At 42.5% G+C, this 20,305-nt stretch overlaps 1 protein-coding gene across 3 annotated transcripts in view; it reads left to right on the forward strand.

Moving 5' to 3' along the window:
- Window positions 1-20,305, forward strand: part of Sh3kbp1 (SH3 domain containing kinase binding protein 1) — a 336,253-nt gene that overhangs the window by 245,523 nt on the left and 70,425 nt on the right. For all 3 annotated transcript variants that reach the window (XM_038316361.1, XM_038316363.1, XM_038316362.1), the window contains one exon: window positions 17,275-17,382. In XM_038316361.1, the coding sequence (XP_038172289.1) occupies window positions 17,275-17,382 (108 nt within the window). The remainder of the gene's footprint in view (window positions 1-17,274; window positions 17,383-20,305) is intronic.

Here is a 20,305-nt window from a genome sequence, read left to right on the forward strand (position 1 = left end):
CATTGTATAAATGTACCACATTTTCCTTATCCATTCTCCAGTGGAGGGGCATTTAGGTTGTTTCCAGGTTCTGGCTATGACAAACAATGCTGCTATGACCATAGTCGAGCACATGTCCTTGTTGTATGATTGAGCATCCTTTGGGTATATACCGAAAAGTGGTGTTGCTGGATCTTGAGGTAGGTTGTTTCCTAATTTTCTGAGAAATTGCGATACTGATTTCCAAAGCGACTATACAGGTTTGCATTCCCACTAGCAATGCAGGAGTGTTTCCCTTATCCCACATTCTGACAGGTTTAAGATAGAATGTAAAACTTCTAGAACCCATACACACACACACACACACACACACACACACACACACACACACCTATTACTGTAGAAGCTTCTAAAGCACACACAGAGAGACAGAGACAGATAGAATTGAGTTACCCTATAACAGTATAGCAATGTCCTTACTAGATACCAGAGGTAACAAATAAAAAGTCCAGTGCTAGATATGAGTTATCAGTTTTTTAGAGACAGGGCCTGACATCAAATTCATTATATAGACAAAGTTGCCCTTGTTGCTCCTGCTACTACCTCTAAGCATGTAACACCACACTTGGTTTACATGGAACTGGGGATGAAACCCAGGGCCTTGTGGGTGCTAGGCAAGCACGCTTTTTTTTTTTTTTTTTTTTTTTTTTGGTTTTTTGAGACAGGGCTTCTTAGGCAAGCACTCTAATAATTGCGCCACATCCCCAGTCCCTAATGTCAATTATTTCTGTGTGTGAAGCACACCTTTCATTTGCTGTCTTCTGCTTTCTTCCCATATGGAGTGTGTTTGGGTGGGATCTTTTCTTCTAGGTCTGGGAATTGCTTAGCTCTCTGTTTGCTGTTACCGTTACAAAAAAGAAAGACTAGAGGCTTGATCTCCTTTCTAAATCCTTTAATGATGACGTGTTCTAAGGTTTTAATGCCTAATTTTCCCTTCCTCCACCCTTATTCATTAGCTCATTAGTTCACTGAAATGGCTATGTACAGGAAAGATGCTTTCAGGCCTCCTTGCTTCCTACAAGAAGTAAGTTTGTTTCCACAAATATTTGGGTATCTCAGGGAAAGATCTTTAGCTTGATATAAAAAAAAAAAGCCACTCAACTAAATAGATTGCTGGCCTTGACCCTGTCTCTTAGAATTGCTGAAGCTTTTAGCGGAGCTAAAATGTTAGGATTAAAGGAGGTTCCACGGGTGAGAAGTAAATTAGCAGGTGTCACCCTGAAGATGATGACATGCTGACAACCCCATTAGAAGGACATGTTTTATGAGCGAATGAGAAAGCTAAGCACAGGTCTGGGATCATCTGGGTTTGCACATATTTGAAAACTGTCAGTGTCCAGCAAATGACTCATTTAGATTATAGAATTGTTTTGTACATATGGCCCATCTTGTTAAAGTATGTATGCCTTTATTTGAGACACAAGTCACAATGTATGTATCCCTCAGAGCATTGGAAACCCAAAGGAATATTGCTTGTTGCTGTTTTCCTCTTGAAAGTGGGTAGGATGCTGTGCTGGATAAGAAGAATCATGATTCTCTAATTGCATTGGGTAGAAACTCTTCCTCACTCTGCCTTCTTGCCTTCTCAGATGCAAGATTTTAAATGAGATGAAAATGTAAGGCTTGGGGATGGAGAGGTCTTCCTTTTGGTTTACTAATAGCCAAGAAACAGTGCCACCCAAAATCAGGGTGACTCTTAATATGGTTCCTTCTTTTGTATGGTGATAGATGAGTTTATGGATGGCACCAATTCTCAGGTTCATATGCCTTTACTAATTAGATGAAACTGTCTAAAGGGACCCTCTGATTATTTGTTCAATCTGATTGTCATACTCCAAAGTGCTACTCTTAAGTTGCAAGATATCAGCAATCCTTGCAGCATCAAGGTGTGTGTGCGTGTGTGTGTGTGTGTGTGTATGTTCGTATGAGTGTGTGTATGATGTGTGTGCATATGCATGCCCATATGTGCTCACCCACAGAGAGCAGAGAAGGGTGTTCAAGCCTCTAGAGCTGGAGTTACAGGTACTTGTGAGCTGCCTGATTTGGTGCTGGGAACTGAACTCCCATCCTCTGCAAGAGTCGGAAGCACTCTTAACTACCTAGCCATCTCTCTAGCCCAGACTGCAGTTATTCTCATCATTTTGTATATTTTAAAATTACATTTATTTATTATTTGCATACAGGGGCATGAGTCTGCCTCAGTTTGAGTGTGGAGGTCAGAGGACAACTTGAAGGAGTCAGTTCTTTCCTTCTACCATGCAGGTTCCAGGAATCATAGCCAGGTCATCAAACGTTGCAGCGAGTTCTTTACACACTGTGCCCACTAAGCCATTTTGCTGGACTTTTCCCTCCCACGTTCTATTAGCTACAGTACAACCTTGGGTGTGCTACTCATCTCTCCTTGCCTCGGTTTCTACATCTGTGAATCATAGACAAAAATAGCACCTACCTCCTGGTGTTGCAAAGAGCGAATAAATTAAAGCAGGTATTGTGGTTTGAATATATCCCTCAAAGTTCCTGTGTTAAAAACTTAGTTTCCCGTGCAACAGTCGAGAGATGGGACTTTAAAGATGTGATTGGGGTGGGAGGACCCTGCCTTGGGCTTATGCTAATGCTGTTACTGTGGGGATGGGTTCATTATTGCCAGAGTAGGTTCCTGATAAAAGGAAGAGTTCAGGCTCTTCCATTTCTTTTGCCCATGCTTTCTTGCCTTTCCATCTTCTATCCTCTGATAATAATGCAAGATGCAGGCCCTTCAGGCTTTGGTCTTCCCTCTTTTGCCTGTAAGACCTAAATCTGTTCTTTGTAATTTCTCTATTGTCAGACATTCTATTACAGCAGTACAAGACAGACAAACACAATAGGCAAAGCACTTAGAAAGCCTGGCCAATAGTAACTGCTGGATAAATGTTAGAAGCTATTATTTCCTGATGATAAATTGCTAAATGTAATGCTGCATCAGTGTATTTTGAGGGCCTTTAAGTGATGTTCTGAAAGATGGTGCTAATTTAGTCTCCCCACAGGAGTGTGTGCAAATGTCTCCCAATCCTTGTCATCCCTGGATATTACCATTCTTTTTGTTCTCTGCTAATATCTTTTAACCTCTGCTAATTTGCACTCAAAAAATTATTACCGAGTTTGAAATCTTTGTACATCATTTTCCAATTGATTTTTAGAAAATACTCTATATGCATGCCATTAACCTGTCATTTTTATATTATAAATATTTCTTCTTAGTTTATGACTCATGGAGATATTTAAGTAAAAGTCATTAAAATAAATATCTTTTAGAACTCACAATTTCCTCATTTTATAGTTAACTGTATAGTGAAGTAAAATTTATCATTTTAAGAAGAGTTTTACTTAAGGCTTTTCTGCTTGGAGCCCTAGGTGGAGAGAATAGCTGGCGATTAAATGCCTTCCTTTTCTGCCTTCCTTGGGGCTTTCAGAGGTTCTATTTAAAGCTTCGACACTTTTGGTATTTCTTATATTGGCATTTAGAGAGCCCCTGGGATTCTGCGTGGATTCTTACAAGGATCCTCCTGTCCTAGACAAGGGCTTGGCAAACTTCTATAAAGGGCCAGAATCAAGTATTTTTAGGCTTTGTGGGCCATGCAGTCTCTTCAGCAAGTGCTACTCTGACATTGTAGAGGGAAAGCAGTCACAGAGGTAAATGAGTGTGTTTGGTTGAGTTCCAGTAAAGCTTTATGGACATTTAAATTTGAATACCATGTAATTTTCATATTCGTTGAAAATTTATTCTTCTTTTAAAAATCATTTAAAAATGTAAAAACTAGTCTTAGCTTTTGACCCATAGGCTGTACTTTACTGACCTCTGAAACAGAGAATCTGGAAGGAGACCCATGAAAATCCAGCCAGTTGCTGGGTCGTGATGGCTCATGCCTTTAATCCCAGCACTTAGGAGGCAGAGGCAGGCAGATCTCTGTGAGTTCGAGCGCAGCCTGGTCTACAGAGAAAGTTCCAGGACAGCCAGGGCTATACAGAGAAACCCTGTCTTGAAAAACTGGACAAAAAGAAAATCCAGCCAATTCGTTTTCAATAGAAACGGGACTCTTTGAAAAGTTGAAATCTTGGGCTGGAAAGGTGGCTCAGTGGGGGAAAGGCACCTGCATCCAAGCCTCACAGCCTAAGTTTGATCCCTGGGACCCACATTGGAAGCAGGGAACCAACTCCTACGTGTATTGGTATGCGACACGTGCGCTCACTCACACACACACACACACACACACACACACACACACACTACATTCATTTAAATCTTTTCAAATAATGGTGTTGGCATGAGCAAAACATGAACTTTAATCTAAACCTAATATGCTATGCAAAAATGAACTCAAAATAGACCTAAACCTACGTGTAAAATGCAAAACATGGTTATTCATGGAAGTGTAGAAGAGTTGCTAGTCTCCACATACAAAACACAGATAAATTGGATTTCAGCAAAATTGAACACGTTAGTTTTTTCCAAGACATTGTTAAGTAAATATTGTTTGGGGGTCTCATTTTACTCTAGAGAGATCTGAGTCACAATGCTCACCTGGTTGTTGCCCAGGATAAATTACATAAGTTTCAAGGCCTTGGTTTTATCTTGCGTGTTCCTGAAATTTCCTGGTACTATAAAGTCGTGGGTCTCCTACATTGCTTCTGCTTCTGTGCCGTACTCCTCTGCTCTCAGGTAGGCCCAGCAGAGGGCTCACTGTACTGGCCTAAAGACTAAATCAGCTAAATGTGGATTCAAAGACTGCACACAATTTTTCAGGCCAGCAAATAAGCTTTCCAAATAGAAAAAGAAAAAAAAGCTTGAAAGTACTGTAAGTTGGTCCCAGCGGAGAATGATAGCAGAAGGCAACAATTTCCTACTGGCTACTGCAGCTGTCTTGGTGGTTCTTGACCTTCAGAGTGAGCATGCCTGTGCCCTTTCTCCTGTTCCTTCCCAGTCCTTGTCTGTATGAGTATCAACACTTCTTTCCAATTTAGTGTCTTCTTTCCATGTCCCTAAGGTGGTAGAACAGCTAAGAAAATCTCTCGAAACGCAAGGAAAGGTGCTCTCGGAATAGCACTGCCTTATCAATGTGGCAAAATGATTTTCTGCCACGTCCACTGTCCTTTTAATGGAAGGAAGACATTCAGAGGCCATGCATTTCTCTAAGTGAAAAATGAAAGCTCAGCACCAGGATCTACGTCCTTGAGAAGTAAACCGCGCTTAGCCTTGTGTTGTGGCTGAAGCAAAGGTGCCATTGGAAGTAGCCTTAACTATTTACCATGACACGGTCATCTCCATTGAGATTACCCAGCAAACAGGAAATGAAGAGTCGTTCTGGAGACTTTTATCACATAAGTTCAAGTATTGGATTATGTTTAAATGGGTAGGAAGAAATGTGAAAGTGTCCCCTAAAGGATTTTAATTTTCTAAGTGACTTGCTCACATGCGGTCATACACAGTTTATGTTGTTCTCCATGCTTCAAGTCAGATTACAAGGATATGGGAAAAGACCTGTCTGTATTGTATTGTTTCCATGTGAGCATTGGCTTTTGAAGTTGCCTTGTGGAGGGAGAAGGTATTTTAGTATGTTATTTATACGAAAAACAAAAGCATAGACATTTTTTAGAATACCTAAGGTTATATGTTCATCAGATGAAGTAAAAAAAAAAAACAATTATATATTTGTTACTGTCAGGTCCCGAAGAAACCTGGGACAAGTCTCACTCAGTACTTGTGGCTCCTCCCAGCAATTCTCACCCAACCCCGTACCCTAGACCTCTCTAGCTCAGACACTAGGCTTCCATTACCTTTCCCCAACTTCTGATCCCTAGGGAACTCAGCCATTATTCCCTTCTCTTCCTCTCTCGCTCCACTCACCACCATAGATAGCCATGTCCAGTCTGCTGACCATGTTCAGTCTGGACCCTTCCAGATGCCTCTGGCTGTTTTCTCCCTCATTCCTGTAATAAACCCTTCCCATTAACCATACCTAGAAGCAGCTAGGTCCGTATTTCATTCAGTTATAGTCCAACTATACTGACAGCCCCTGGAAGTAGCCAGTAAGAGTGGTGACCCTGGAGTTGGGCCAACAGGACAGTCTCTGTTGGGTGCTGGTCTCTGAAGAGGCTCTAGGCAGAAATACCTTTTAGAAAAGAGGGAAGGCAGCTGTCATCACAGAGGTCTTTGGGGCCTTAGCTCTTCTTCATGCTGGCCTGTGACTCTTCATGCCAATGGGAACTTCTGGTCATTCCATGGCAATGGTTCTCAACCTGTGGGACGTAACCACTTTTGGAGCCAGATGACCCTTTCACAGGGGTCACCTAAAGACCATTGGAAAACACAAACATTTACATTATGATTCATAACAGTAGCAAACTTGCAATTATGACGTATCAACAAAAATAATGTTATGGCCGAGGATCACCATACCATGAGGAACTGTATTAAGGGGTCACAGCATTAGGGAGGTTGAGAAGTGCTGCTCTGTGGGGACTAAGACTCGAAAGCTTGGGTCTCTTGTCTTCTCTCTTAGGACTCCTGGATTCAAAGGTTAACGTCTTTAGCATTTCCCAGCCAGGTGCTGCCAACAGGCTGCAGAGTGTGAGGAAGGTGGTCAGCTCAGCCTGCCAGGGCAAATTCAAGGGCTCTGGGTGCCTGGAACTTCCCTTCCTCCAGCCCCAGATGATGGCTTCCAACAACCTTTGGCCTCCAGCACTGTGTTACAAAAACAGTATCGTTTTATATGTGCGTATGACCAGGAAAAAGTTGAGTGGTGCATTTATTTTCTTATATAAAGATGTGTAATGGAGGCTCTATTTTAGCTTAGAGAATACTTCACCTTCTTTGTTAGAAAGCAGGAGAGGAAAGTCTAGAATAGTTAGACTCTCTGTATGTATCTTCTGTTCAGATAATCCTCCCCAAGGACTCCTTATGGGAATCCGACCTTGAAACAGCTCTGATTCAGAAAGATAAAGCTTAAAGTTCAGTTATACCTCAAATACAGCTAATTCACTCCAATGAAAGAAGCAGTCTTTTTAAGAGAATATAACTTCTCGTGGTATCAACAACAGAGCAAAGGATGTTACATAGGCCTACTCCCTTGCTGTAGGGAACTCTGAAGTTTAACAAAATCCAGAGCAGCTGTGTAGAGGCATTGGGCAGTACGTGCTAGAAGGACATGGTCTTGGAGAGAAGGGAAGGGACGCATTAAAGTGACTTTTTGCCTGGGGTGTTTTATAACTTACAGCATGGGGCAGTGCCCAAAGAACTCTTGGCGGGACAGAGGACATAGAAAATGGAATGCAGGCTAAGGAGAAGGCTCAAATTTGCCAAAGAAAAAAATGTAGAGAGGTGAGACATAAGGAGTTCCAGAAATCTGTGGCCAAATATTATACTATGTATCACCACACCCAAGTCCTTATTCATTTGACTGCACAGGAAGCAAGGACGTGGAGGGCTATGAGTAGAGTAGACATCCCAGAGCTCACCAGTGCTGGGAGATATCACAGTTCTGGTCATGCATGGTAGAAAAATGAGGGCCGCTGAACACCTCTGGCATCCAGGTCAGAACCAAGAATATCCAGACATAGCACTACCCATGCTTATTCTAACAAAACTCAAAAACCAAGCTTTGGCTGATCAGGCTGATCAGTAAGTAAGTGTCCCACTATAACAAAAGTCAGCACTCTCTCCAGGGAGGTAAGAAAACCCAGGCTCTTTTGAGAGCCCGCGATCATAAATAACTCACCATGTGAAGAAGTGGCTTCGGTTTGGGTAGCTTGGAAAAGATGTGGCAGCATTTCTAAGTACAGCTTTCAAACATCAGCACATGCTAATGGCATCCTGATTTTGATTTGCTATTCATTTAGCTATGCAATATGTAAAGTGAAAAAAATGGTCATTCATACAGAAAAGTATATAACTTATTGCCTAATAAGAAGGTCAGGAGTTTTTAGAAGTGGATGGGCTTTCTAGAACCACAGAGGAGTGAATGGCTTATTTAACCTTGCACATGTTGCTGTTTGAATGTGGCATTTTCTTGAGTGGACTTGCACCATTTTCGTGGATAGGGCTCTTTCTTGTGTCTCTGGGCCCCCCTCCCCAATTAACTCTGGTCTGCAAGCATTTCTTCTGCCACGGGGGCAACATATAGTTCTCTTTCCTCCTTGCCACCTCATGAACCATGCTGTCAATGGGCCTGCTTTGAGAACTGACTTCTGGGCTCAGGAAATTCTGGGCAACAGTCTCAGCCATCCAGAAGAAGTGCATCTCTTGGGGAGGTGTTAACAGGTGGAAGCAGAGCCAAGTTGCTTCGGGCTTCAGCTTCCCCCGAGCTTTTCTGCAGCCCTTTCCCAAGCACCATGCGGAAGACACTTGTGAGTAAATATTAGACAGTAATTCTCTATTGTGTGTGAATGCTGAGCGTGTGGTGCTCCCCTCAGGGCACTCCAAGGCCCACTTACCAGCCATATTGAAAGTGATCAACACTGTTTCTCCTCCTCACATCATACCCCAGCCACCTGAGATGCCCCACTAAGCAGCCTTGCTGGGTAATTTGTAGAAAATCGGTGCTAGGGAGCTAGCTGGCCACTAGAAGGCTTGAATAGAGTCAGTCTTCTTTTTGATTTGGGCGTGGTGGTGAATCCATTCTTATCTTTGCATTTGGGGGATTGACAAATGATTTCCTAAGCTGCATGCTTCCCTTTGTACTCCATCAAGACATTTATGATTCCTGAGGAAATGTGATCCCATCTTTTGAGGGCGCTTTTGAGTTTTTCTGAAGCTACAGAAATTTAAAAATTAAGTATAGTGAAGCTTAGCTTATGGAACTATCCTATTCTTATTTAAAACTTGCTCTCACTTCTGCTGTTTGAAAAATGGAAGTGTGCACGTGTTTAGGGCTTTGATAATCTACCAGGGGACTCATTCTTAGAGAAAAACTGATGTCCCTGCCCTTGGCAAGCCATTGCCTTGTGGACTCTTCATCTAGGAAAGGGCTTGTAAAATTTCTCCCATCAACATAGGCATGTTAATTGGTGTTATTATTGTGCAGGTGTTGCTTAGACAATCATATCATATTGTTGAAATTTGATGGGTGCAACTTTCCTTGTTCTATCAAATATACGCTAGCTCACAGCAGGCATGACCTCTGGCTCTGACAGTAATCTTTCTGATTACTCTTTTGCAATGTTCCTTGAGCCTTGGGTATAGGGATATGTTGTACACACACCAATAAGCTGTGTAGGTGTATATATGCACACATACATATGCAGCAATAATGATTTCAAAAGAAAAGGTCATGAATTCGAGAGGGAGGGGGGGCCACAAGAGAAGTTTGGAAGGAGAGACAAGAGTCAGAATGGTATCAGTACAGTTCTCATGTATGAAATTCTCAAAAATTAAGAACTTAAATTTTAACAAAATGACAATTAAGAGGGTAGAAAAAAGCAGCATAAGAAGTTTCACCCATGCAGCTGTTTATCCATTTAGCCAGAGTCAGTATATGTTATACACTCTGCTGTGGTTTTGGTGGCTGCAGCATGAAGACAGATCCTTGCTTTAGAAACACTTTGCCCATGGTGAGACCTGGAAGCACGCCCCAGAGCAGCAGCAGTCCAGCGGCCTGGGGAACTCTCAGAGGCAGTGGATACAGACTCGCCCCATTGTTTTAAAATGTGAATTGACATTTTTAATCCCTAAACAAGAAGGCTACTTCTCAGCTTGCCTTTGGAATTCCCCAGGAGCTTTTTAAAAAACACAAATGTCTTATATTTTCCTATTCCAAGTTATGATTTAATTGATGAGGGGTTTGGTCCAGGCCTTGGGCACTTAAATTCTCAAATAATTTTAATGTGCAGCCAGATTTGAGAGCCAACTGTCTAATAGATCCATTTGCACTCTAGACAAAAAAGAGCTAAAGATGAAATCACGGTATATTCTCTCAATCAATTCACAAGCCAGGTTGTAAATTTGTCTTTTTTCAGTGTTTGAAGCCCAAGGTAGATCTATCAAGTCTCATTGTTACCTCCTGTTAGATGGAGCTCACTATGACACAGGATTGTCTCTGTTACTCTCAGCTGGTCCCTGGCACAATAGCTTGTGGAGCACTAAATTACTTCAGCCAGGTTCCCTGGGGCTGTGCTGGCAGGGCTGAACAAACCGAGGCATAGTATTGAAGTCTGGGGATAGCCTCCTGCTTCAGACACACCCTAGGGCTTTGGCTTGCCTCCCTTTGGCCCCTTCCCAAGATAAGTTCTTGGCCAGGGTCTTGAATTGGCCCAAGAATAAGTTCTTGCCAGGGTCTTGAATTGGCCCAAGAATAAGTTCTGCCAGGGTCTTGAATTGGCTCATGCTGGGAAGAGGGGACTAAAAGTGGCCTATCAGTGCTCAGAAACGATGTGAGGGCCTGTGCTTCATAAGATAATTGCATGAGAGTTTAATTAAGAAGAGTCCTTGAGCTGAGATTGCAGCTCAGGTGGTAGAGGACTTACCTCCCATGCACAGAGTTACGGATTCAATCCCCAGTATCCCATGAATCAGCTTGGTATAGTGCAAACCCATAATCCCCGTACTTGGGAGTGGATGCAGGAGGATCAAGAGGCATCCTCAGCTATATGATGAGTTTGAGTCTAGCCTACACCACATGAGACCTTGTTTTAAGATGTGTTATGACCATATTATCCCTTAGCTATTTAGGCCAGCCCATACAATCCCAGTAATGACTATAACAGTCGCCAGTGCTCTGCTCTTTACGGAGATCTTCTCATGCAACAACCAACAGATCTAGAGAGTTCTCACTGTACCGTGTGGTTCATTTGCTCACTTCTTCTCTCTTGTTCCATTAAGAATACCTGAGAGGGGTTGAAGAGCAGAAAGTTGTAGAATTCTATTTTAATTTAAATTTATTTTAAGACTACACAGACAAAATATATAATGGCAAACACATGTGCTAGCAAGTTCTCCCTTATTTGTGATATGTGACTAACCCAAAGCAAAGTAGCACTGGCTGTAACATCCCTCAATTCTGTCATTCTTATAAGAAAAGTTAGCATTTGCATTTCATGAAGGGGCATATCCTATTTTACCCTGATAATCTGCCTAGCTGTGAGCCATAGACAAACCATTTGTGCCATTTTGTTGAGGGCTTGATCATGGAAGAGTGAACATTCTTTGTCAGAAATATATTTTTTTTTCATTCTTTTCATAAGGCTTCAGCTCTCCTTGCCCCTTCTGTGATGCCAGGAGAGCTTATTAATAAACATCATTTTTTTCCCAGAAATCATTTATTCTGTGTGTTCACCCTTCTGACACGGTGACACGGTATCGTTATATACAAATGCATTGGACAGCATTCATAGCTATGCTGGGATGCATATAGGTCACACTTCACAGAGATGCTGTTCTTTATTTTTTTTCTACCATCTGCCACACTCACAGGTCGTCTCACATGCCTATGCTGCCCTTTCTCTCCTTATTAGACTCCGAAAACCCCCCAGAGTGACTGTCATCTTGGTCTATGCCTGTTTTCAGTATTTTTTAAATTTATTCTTCTCTCTTACATTATATCCTGATCATAGTTTCACCTTCCTCCACTCACTCCTCCCATTTTCCCCACACACACTTCCCTTCTCCCTCAGATGCGCTCTTCCTTCTTTCCCTTCAGAAAAGAGCAGGCCCCCCAGGGATATCAACTGAACACGATATAACAAAGTACAATAAGACTAGGTGCCACACCTCATATTAAGGTTGGACGAGGTGACCCCGTAGGAGGAAAAAGTTCCCAAGATCAGGCAAAGAGTCAGAGACACTCTCCACTTATACTGTTAGGAGTCACACAGAACACCATGGTACACAGCCATAGCATGCAGAGGACCTAGCTCAGACTCATACAGGCTCTGTGATTGTCGCGTTAGTCTCTATGAACCTGTATGAGCTCTGCTTGGTTGGTTATGTGGCTGTGTTCTCATGGTATCCTTGGCCCATTTGGCTCCTACAATCCTTCCCTGCCACTCTTCCCCCGTCCTGAGTTCTGCCTGATGTTTATTTGTTTGTGGGTCTCTACATCTGCTCCCATCAGTAGCTGAAGGAAGCGTCTCCAATGATGATTGGGTTAGACTCCAGTCTACGAGTATAACAGAATAGCACTATGAATCATTTCATTGACTTGTTTTTCTTTTTTTGCCAGTCACGTTAGGGTCTATCCTAGGTCTCTGGACTATCCAGCCTTGGTTCCTGGCCATCCAGGCGGTGTCATGGGCTCCCTGTCCTGGTGTGGGCCTCAAGTTGAAGCAGTCTTTGGTGGGGACTCCCACAAGTTCTGCATCGCCATCACCCCAGCACATCTTATAGTCAGTAGTTTGAAGGTTTTGTGGCTGGGCTGGTGTCCTAATCCTACCACTTGTCTGGTTACGGAAGATGTCTGTTCAGGCTCTGCATCCCCCATCACTAGGTGTCTTCACTAGGGCCACGCTCGTAAAGTCCAGGGAGTCTAGTTTCCCACACTACCCCCAAGATGTCCCCCAAAGCCAGTTTTCTCTCTCAGTACTCTCTCCCTCCAAATACCTCCCACCTGATCCCTCCGGTTCCCATCCCTACCCACTCCCAGTTCACCTGCAAAATCTCTTCTATTTCCCCTTCCCAGGGAGATACAAGGGTTCTTCCTGAAACCCTCCTTTGTTACCTGACCTCTCTGGTTCTGTGGATTGTACATGATTATCCTTTCTGTAACAGCTAATATCCACTTATGAGTGAGTACATACCATGTTTGTCTTTCTGGGTCTGTGTTACCTCACTCAGGATGATCTTTTCTAGTCCTATCCATTTGCCTGCAAATTTCATGATGTCATTTTTTTAACAGCCGAGTAATACTCCATTGTATAAATGTTTGGAAATCAATTACAGTATTTTGCCCACATTGCCTCTTTCCTCAATGGTCAGCTACTACCTTATAGTCCTAACTTCACTAGGTTCTTTAAGGACATACCCACTTTCACCCTGATGGTATACTGGCCTTACAAGTCACTGACCCCACCCCCACCCCTCCATTCTATCCCTGTCACTACTAGGTATCACTTTGCCTCAGACCTCGGGTTCTGCAGCAGATAGCTGATCTGTGCACTCAGCTCCAGTTCTTAGGTGATCTCTGCTGTGATCCCAGTTCCCTGCTCTATTGCTCCCCTTTCTTCACGCCCAGTGATCTGGCCGTTAACCTTCTCATGGCCTCACTTCTCACCCCTTTCTTTTCCCAGACTTCCCAGCTGTTTCTAGTTATTTTTTTAAATCCAGCTGGCTCTTTGATATTTGGGTTCACTGTATCTTCTTCTCCCCTGAGGCTCTGAGCTTGAGAATCCCATGAGAACATGATGATTTTCTCTTATTCCCAAACCACTCTCCTATCCTGTACATTTTAGGTCCTCAAATAAATAGAATCCGCTACTATTTTGTACTTCTGGAAGTACAGTACAGTACTCACAGAGATCCGCCTGCCTCTGCCTCCTGAGTGCTGAGATTAAAGGCTTGCGCCGCCACTGCCCAGCAAAAACCTAATTCTTTTGTCTGCTTTGGTGTAAAGGACTTGTTTGCATTTATCACTTGGCCATCATCCCCCCCACCCTCTGTTTCTCGTAAATTAGTTTCATTGCTAGAGGAAAATGCTTTGGTTGTCTCTAAATCTCTAACTCAGCCTGCAAATCCAACCCTGTGCCTGGTCTCTGTTCTGCAGTAGCCACCCCGCTTGACTCTTCCTAGTTCCCAGCCACCCAGGCAGTTTTCTTTTGTGTCTCTATTTATCTAGTCCATGGCTCTTGTGTTTATTCTTCTACTCCTGAGAACAATAGACATACTGTGCCTGCCCTTTGCACTCTCCCGCTCTTGCTTTGTATTACATGATAATTATGTGCTAGTGTTTTCCTTAAGGAGCAGAGTTGAGATTGAAGCCAGTTATTGCTGATAGGAGACATGATAAACATGTGGGCGGTATGCACTGTTTTCCCCACCTAGAGATGATTGAGTTCTCAAGTGACGCTGAAATCATTCTCACAAGAAATCGAATTGTTGTTGGGCTACTGTTTGATTAAAGCTAAGGTGAAAAATGGTTTTGCACCATTTAGAAAGTTTGAAAGAAATGTAGCACTCAAACAATATTTGCATGTCTTTGATGGAAATGACGTGGTACCAAGATGAGTCCAGATGGGTAAGAAGGAAAGCCCAGTCCTTCCAAAGCAAACCCTTCTCACATATGAAGATTTTAGATGATTTGAAAAGCCAGTAGTGGTTCCTTCTTCTTTTCATACCAGAGCATATGGTCAAGAACTATTACCAAAAAGGACACCGTGGAATATTGCCTTGTCTGTCTTCTACATCCATCTCTAAACTCCTAGGGCATCAGTTCTCGACCTGTGGGTTGTGATGCCCTTGGGTGTTGAACATTCCTAAGACCATCAGAAAACACAGATGTTTACATTATGGTTCATAGCAGTAGCAAAATTATAGTTATGATGTAGGAGTGAAAATAATTTTACGGCTGGGTGTCACATGAGGAAGTATATTAAAAGGGTCGCAGCATTAAGAAAGTTGAGAACCATTGACATAGGGAGTAGGTACCATGAGACTGCATGTTTAATGTTTTCTACGTACAGAACTTCAAAGTAGAAGGGCCTAGAGCTGGCTCAGTGGTTAAGAGCACTGATTGCTCTTTCAAAGGACCTGGGTTCAATTCCCAGCACCTACATGACAGCTCACAGCTGTCTGTAACTCCAGTTCCAGAACTTCAAAGTACTTTTGCACTTGCAGATCTATTTCTTGAATTGAGTATGGTGAAGTGTGAATTAACACAGGTAAATGTTAGGGGAAAGAAGGCATTCATCATACTTGCCTGCCTAAAAGTATATTTCATGTTGGGTTTTGAAGCTAAAAAGGATACATGCACAAAGAGAGGATGGGGGGTGGTATTCCAGGAATATCCCTGGAAGCAGAATCTTCTAGATTAAAAAACTTAATTTCTAAAGATCAATTCATGGTAAACAATTTCCACCCCCTTGTGTGCTTTCTAAGTTTTTCTAATGCCATTAATGACATTTATAACAACCTCAGAAGCCACTAAGTTATGCCACTACCATCCCTTCTTTGGGATTGATGCTAGACTGTTTAGAGGGTGATGTAACATGGGGCATAACCATACTATTTACCTGGAATTATTGTAATTGTCCAGAAAGGTCAGCATTCTCTCTTGGAAGTCTTTTGAACCCTATTTTTCTCTGGGTAAATATGAGCTTGGTGCTTCTGGTATATGTGTTTTATGGTGTTAGTTAGGTTTAGACTTTTCAGTTTGTAACCAAAGACTGATCTCCAAAATCTACATTCTCTTCCAAAGGGCAAGTTTTCCCTTGTCACCAATACCACCGGGCAGGAGGAGATGATGATTTTCCCTGCAGTGGGGTTAGGCCCTATTGTCTACATAATCTAAATGTTGGACTGCAAGAGCTTACAGAGCTTAGAGTCTTTATCAATGTGCATATCTATCATATAGTGGATTGTGCTAAGGGCCGAGGGGCATACAGGCGAAACAATATGATGTGTAGCTCACCTTGCTGGAACGTCTGAGCTAGCAAGGCACCAACGAACCACAAATCCGTGGCCCTCTGGCTCTATATCTGGTGCTTGTACCCTCCTGTCCTCATCTCTGTTTCTGTTGTAGAGGATGATGGGATCTCTTCCCAGCCCCCAGAGCATGATCCCTTCTCTTGACCATCTTACTTTGATTATAACTTGTGAGTACTTTCTAGAAAATGCTCCCTCACTTGGGTTTCAGCTAGATATTTGCACTTTTCTTTTGACTCAAGGGTGTCACACTCTCTTGACAATGATGTTTATACTGTACATGCACTGGAATAGAGGAGCTTTGCCGTAGGCTGAGTCTTGCTTTAGATCATAGAAGTGGTGCTGGACTCAGAGGACGTAGAGGAGTTTATGTCCAATGATTTGAAAAGGGGACAGGCTAGGAGTGGTTCTGAGGCCTGAGGATCTCAATGTGGAAGCCTGGAAAAGGTACAGCTCTTGCAAGTCTTGCTCAATGCCCTCTGCACAGCCACAAAATCGCTGGTCAAGAAGCTTCGATGGGTGGATGGAATAGAATTTATTCAAGGAGATCTAAATGAATGACTAGGTTATGGTGACTAGGTCCTGGAGACAACTGTGCCCTGTTGATATCAAAAGAAGATGAAGGAGACCACTGTGTTAATGGGCTCAAGTTAAATGTGATTTTTTTCTTTTTCTTGGATGGCTGTCACAAACCTTTATTAACTGTATTAAAGAGGATATTTGTGCATGTGGTATTTTCTAAGCTACCTTTGCAATTAACAAAATACTATTGTTTCAGAAAAAATAAAATAAAAAATGTATATCCTCTCATTTTTAAGGAAATAAAAGGGTGACTTTAAACTGGACGTGGTGGCTTATACACACCTGAAATTCTCGCACTCATGAGTTGGAGGAGGAGGAACAATAGTTCAAGGCCAGTCTGATACACGAGATCCAGTCTCAAAAAAACAACCAAACAAAACGAAGCTAAAACAAACAAAGTTAGATTGTTAGTGTCTTAGTTAAGGTTTCTATTGTTGTGCAGAGACACCATGACCACCAAAACTATTACAAGGGAAAACATTTAGCTAGGGATGGCTTACTGTTTCAGAGGTCAGCATGTGATGTGCAGGAAGACATGGTGGTGGAGTAGTAGCTAAGAGTTCTTACATCTTGACCTGCAGGCAGCAGGAAGTGGTCTGAGACACTGGGTGTGGCTTGAGCATATATGAGACCTCAAAGCCCACCTCCACAGTGATGCATTCCTTCCAAAAAGGCCACACCTACTCCAACAAGACCACACCTCCTCTAATAGTGTCACTCCCTTTGGGGACTATTTTCTTTCGAACAACCACACTGGGCATCTAAAATCCCAATTGGGTTTTGAATCCTTGTGGGTAGCATCTATTATTCCTTCTGACTTTGAACTCCATGCTAAACTAGTAAATTGTCACATTGCTAGCCTCCTGAAGGAATGGGTTACTTGGCCTGGGCATGTAGCTGAAAGGTAGAGCATTTGACTAGTGCATATAGGTCCATGGGTTCCATCTCCAGCACCACAAAGGGAAAAAAAAAGGAAAGAGCTTCTATTCTCTCGCATCAGGATGCCAAACCTTTCTGCCCCCATTTCTTACTTTCCATTCTGCTGTTTCTAGGACTGCATCGATGTAGGCTGGTGGGAAGGAGAGCTCAACGGCAGACGAGGAGTGTTCCCTGATAACTTCGTGAAGTTACTTCCACCCGACTTTGACAAGGAAGGGAATGTAAGTCTCCCTGGCTTTGATCTCAGTGTCTCCCATTCTGTCAGAATTGTGGCTTCCATGATGAAACTTGGGAGGTAGAGATCTTTTGGTATAAAACAAAAGAGTACTGACATTGGAATGTTTAATAGGCTTAGCTTCTGAGCCCATGGTTGCCATAGGACAAACCTATCATTCAGTCTGTTTACCTGTAACCAGACTGTTTAGCTGGTAAAAATTATCCAGGGTTTAATGTATATAGAGCACTTAATACAGTACCTGCACATTGGAATTCCCGGGGAAACTGTCAGAACCCTGGGAACTCTGTATGGTAAGTAGACGCCTCATGTTTTGCCTCATGTTTCACAGTCCTTGGGGGTGCTGAAGTAGCCAGTATTGAAAGCTGCTGAAAATCACATTTTGAGACTAAGAATGGAAGGCACAGCCTGCTAATTTCTACTATATTTGCGTATGTGTATACATATACTTAAGTGCGTATTTATAAATGCCTCATCCAGGTTGCCTCTTTCTCTATGGGGACCGGTTTGATAATGATGCTGTTCAGATGGCCCCTTCTGTTTGCCTCACTCCTTGTGTTTTGTTTCTCAGCTAAAGATGTAACAAAAATGGTGAAAACTGAAAGTTCTTTACAGTGTAAGGGTCCAGCAGTTTGATCTCATTTATCCGTCCTGTTCTTTACCTCGCAGCCCTTTCCTGAGGCATTTGTCTGACTTCTACCAACCTTTTCTGGCCTGGGGCCTCTTTGGGCCCAGACAGAGTTCTGGTCTTGGACCAGGCTAAGCCTGGCTGTATTATTTACTTTTCTAGTTGTTGTAGCGAAGGATCTGACAAATGTATCTTCTGAAAGAAAAGCTTTGTTTTGGCTCACAGCTCAAGACTACAGTCCGTCATAGTGGAAAATCATGGCAATGGAAGACTGGGGCAGCTAGTCAAATTATAGCAAGTCAGGAACCAGAGGGAAACTCCCTAATAGACATGCCTAGAATTTTGTCTCCTAAGTGATTCTAGATCTTGTCAAATTGACAATTTTTAACCATCACAGTGACTTTGTTACCATCGCCAGAGCTAATATACAGGAAGGATAGCTACAGTGTTAGTAGATTGTCAAACCACCATTTAATGGTACATATGCTGTTTAGAAGAATATGTATATTTGTTTTAAAAGCCAGCATCTCTAACAAACTCCCAGGTGATGCTGACACTTTGAGCATCAAGGTTCCAAAAATCTGGAGGAAGCAGAATTTATATTCTCCAGAGCTCTGGTTCTAATACCTAGAGAGAATAACAGGTATAGAACATAACACATTCTCAACATAAACATTCCAAGATTGCAAGCTATTAAAATATATTAAAATTATGGCCTTGGGCTGGGCAGTGGTGGCTCATGCCTTTAATCCCAGTACTTGGGAGGAAGAGACAGGCAGATCTTAGTGAGTTCGAGGCCAGCCTGGTCTACAAAGTGAGTTCCAGGACAGCCGGGAGTGTAACACAGAGAAACCCTGTCTCAAAAACAAAAACAAAACAGAAAAAAGTATGGCTTGGACTGAAAACTCATTTTATGATCTAATAGCATAATCTTGGGAGATGCCTCAAAGTGTGTCAAGTAGTAGGTAAATTGTCCTGTATATATTAATCATTCTAGCTGTTATAATTACTATCTGCAAGGGTTGGGGAAAACTAGCCACAAGTATGAAGTAATGCTAAACTCTGGTTCATTTTGCTTCAACTGACCAAATCAACCCATTATCTTGATATCTTGATTAATTTCCCGAGGAATCCAAATGAGGCTAAGAATTTTGTTGAATAACCATCTAAAAGATACCCAGTGATATGTAAAATACATTTATAAAAATAACCAAACAAAGAATCACACAATCTTCATGTGGTCCTCTCTGCCTTTAAATTCCTGGTCTTATTTTGCTGTGGCCATGAATTCACACAATTTTCATGTTATTTCTCATATTTTTTCCTGGCTCTGTTGCCTGACAACTATGTTTGATTTTTTAGTCATTCCCTTAGTATTCTGGGGAACTTTTTCCAGGGCTGGTCATAATGGTAGACAAATAGAAATAAAGTACACAGTTTCTGCCCTTGTTGACTCAGAGTTGAGCAGTAAGGCTGGCATTCAAGGCTTTCTGAAGGATCCTCAGTATGGCTGGGCCTGAGAAAGTAGAAAAAGGGCCATCCATATGGCTTGTGGCATACTTCTGGACTTGTCTTTATGAGTCTGAAAAATCCTTGGTTATGATTCTCCTCCTTTGGCCTTTCTGCTAGGTGTTGTTATATTATGGTTCTGACTGAGACAGTATGATTTACTTTGAAAAAGAAAACTGGAAGATCAAATTGCAGGTAATTGCCATGAAACATGATGTTTGAAAGTTGCCACAGACTTCGCATCCATGGCTGAACCAGCCATGGACTGAAAATGGTTTTGTAAAAATGTGTCTGTGTTGAACACACAGATACTTAAAAATTATTCCCTGACAATACAGTGGCAGCTGCTTATAAGTAATCTAAAGTGTAGTGAGGAGCTGTGGGCCGCGTTCCTGCTGCCCTGCTCCCGACCACCAGCTAGCTTATGCCCCGAAATAACAACACACAAACTGAATTCATTTAAACACTGCCTGGCATTAGTTTCAGCCTCTTACTGGCTAAATCTCTCTTGCTTTAACCCATATTTAGTAATCTGTGCAGCACCACGAAGTGGTGCCTTACCGGGAAGATTCTAGCGTACGTCCATCTTGGGCTGGAGCTTCATCGCATCTAGCTCAGAGAGGAGAGGCGGGGCATCTGACTGAGCCATCTACCTCACTTCCTTCTTCCTGTTCTGTCTACTCCACCCACCTAAGGACTGGCCTATTAAATGGGCCAAGGCAGTTTCTTTATTAACGAATGAAATCAACACAAACAGAAGACTCTCCCACAT

The sequence above is a fragment of the Arvicola amphibius genome, chromosome X, assembly GCF_903992535.2.
Source record: "Arvicola amphibius chromosome X, mArvAmp1.2, whole genome shotgun sequence".
NCBI lineage: Eukaryota > Metazoa > Chordata > Mammalia > Rodentia > Cricetidae > Arvicola > Arvicola amphibius.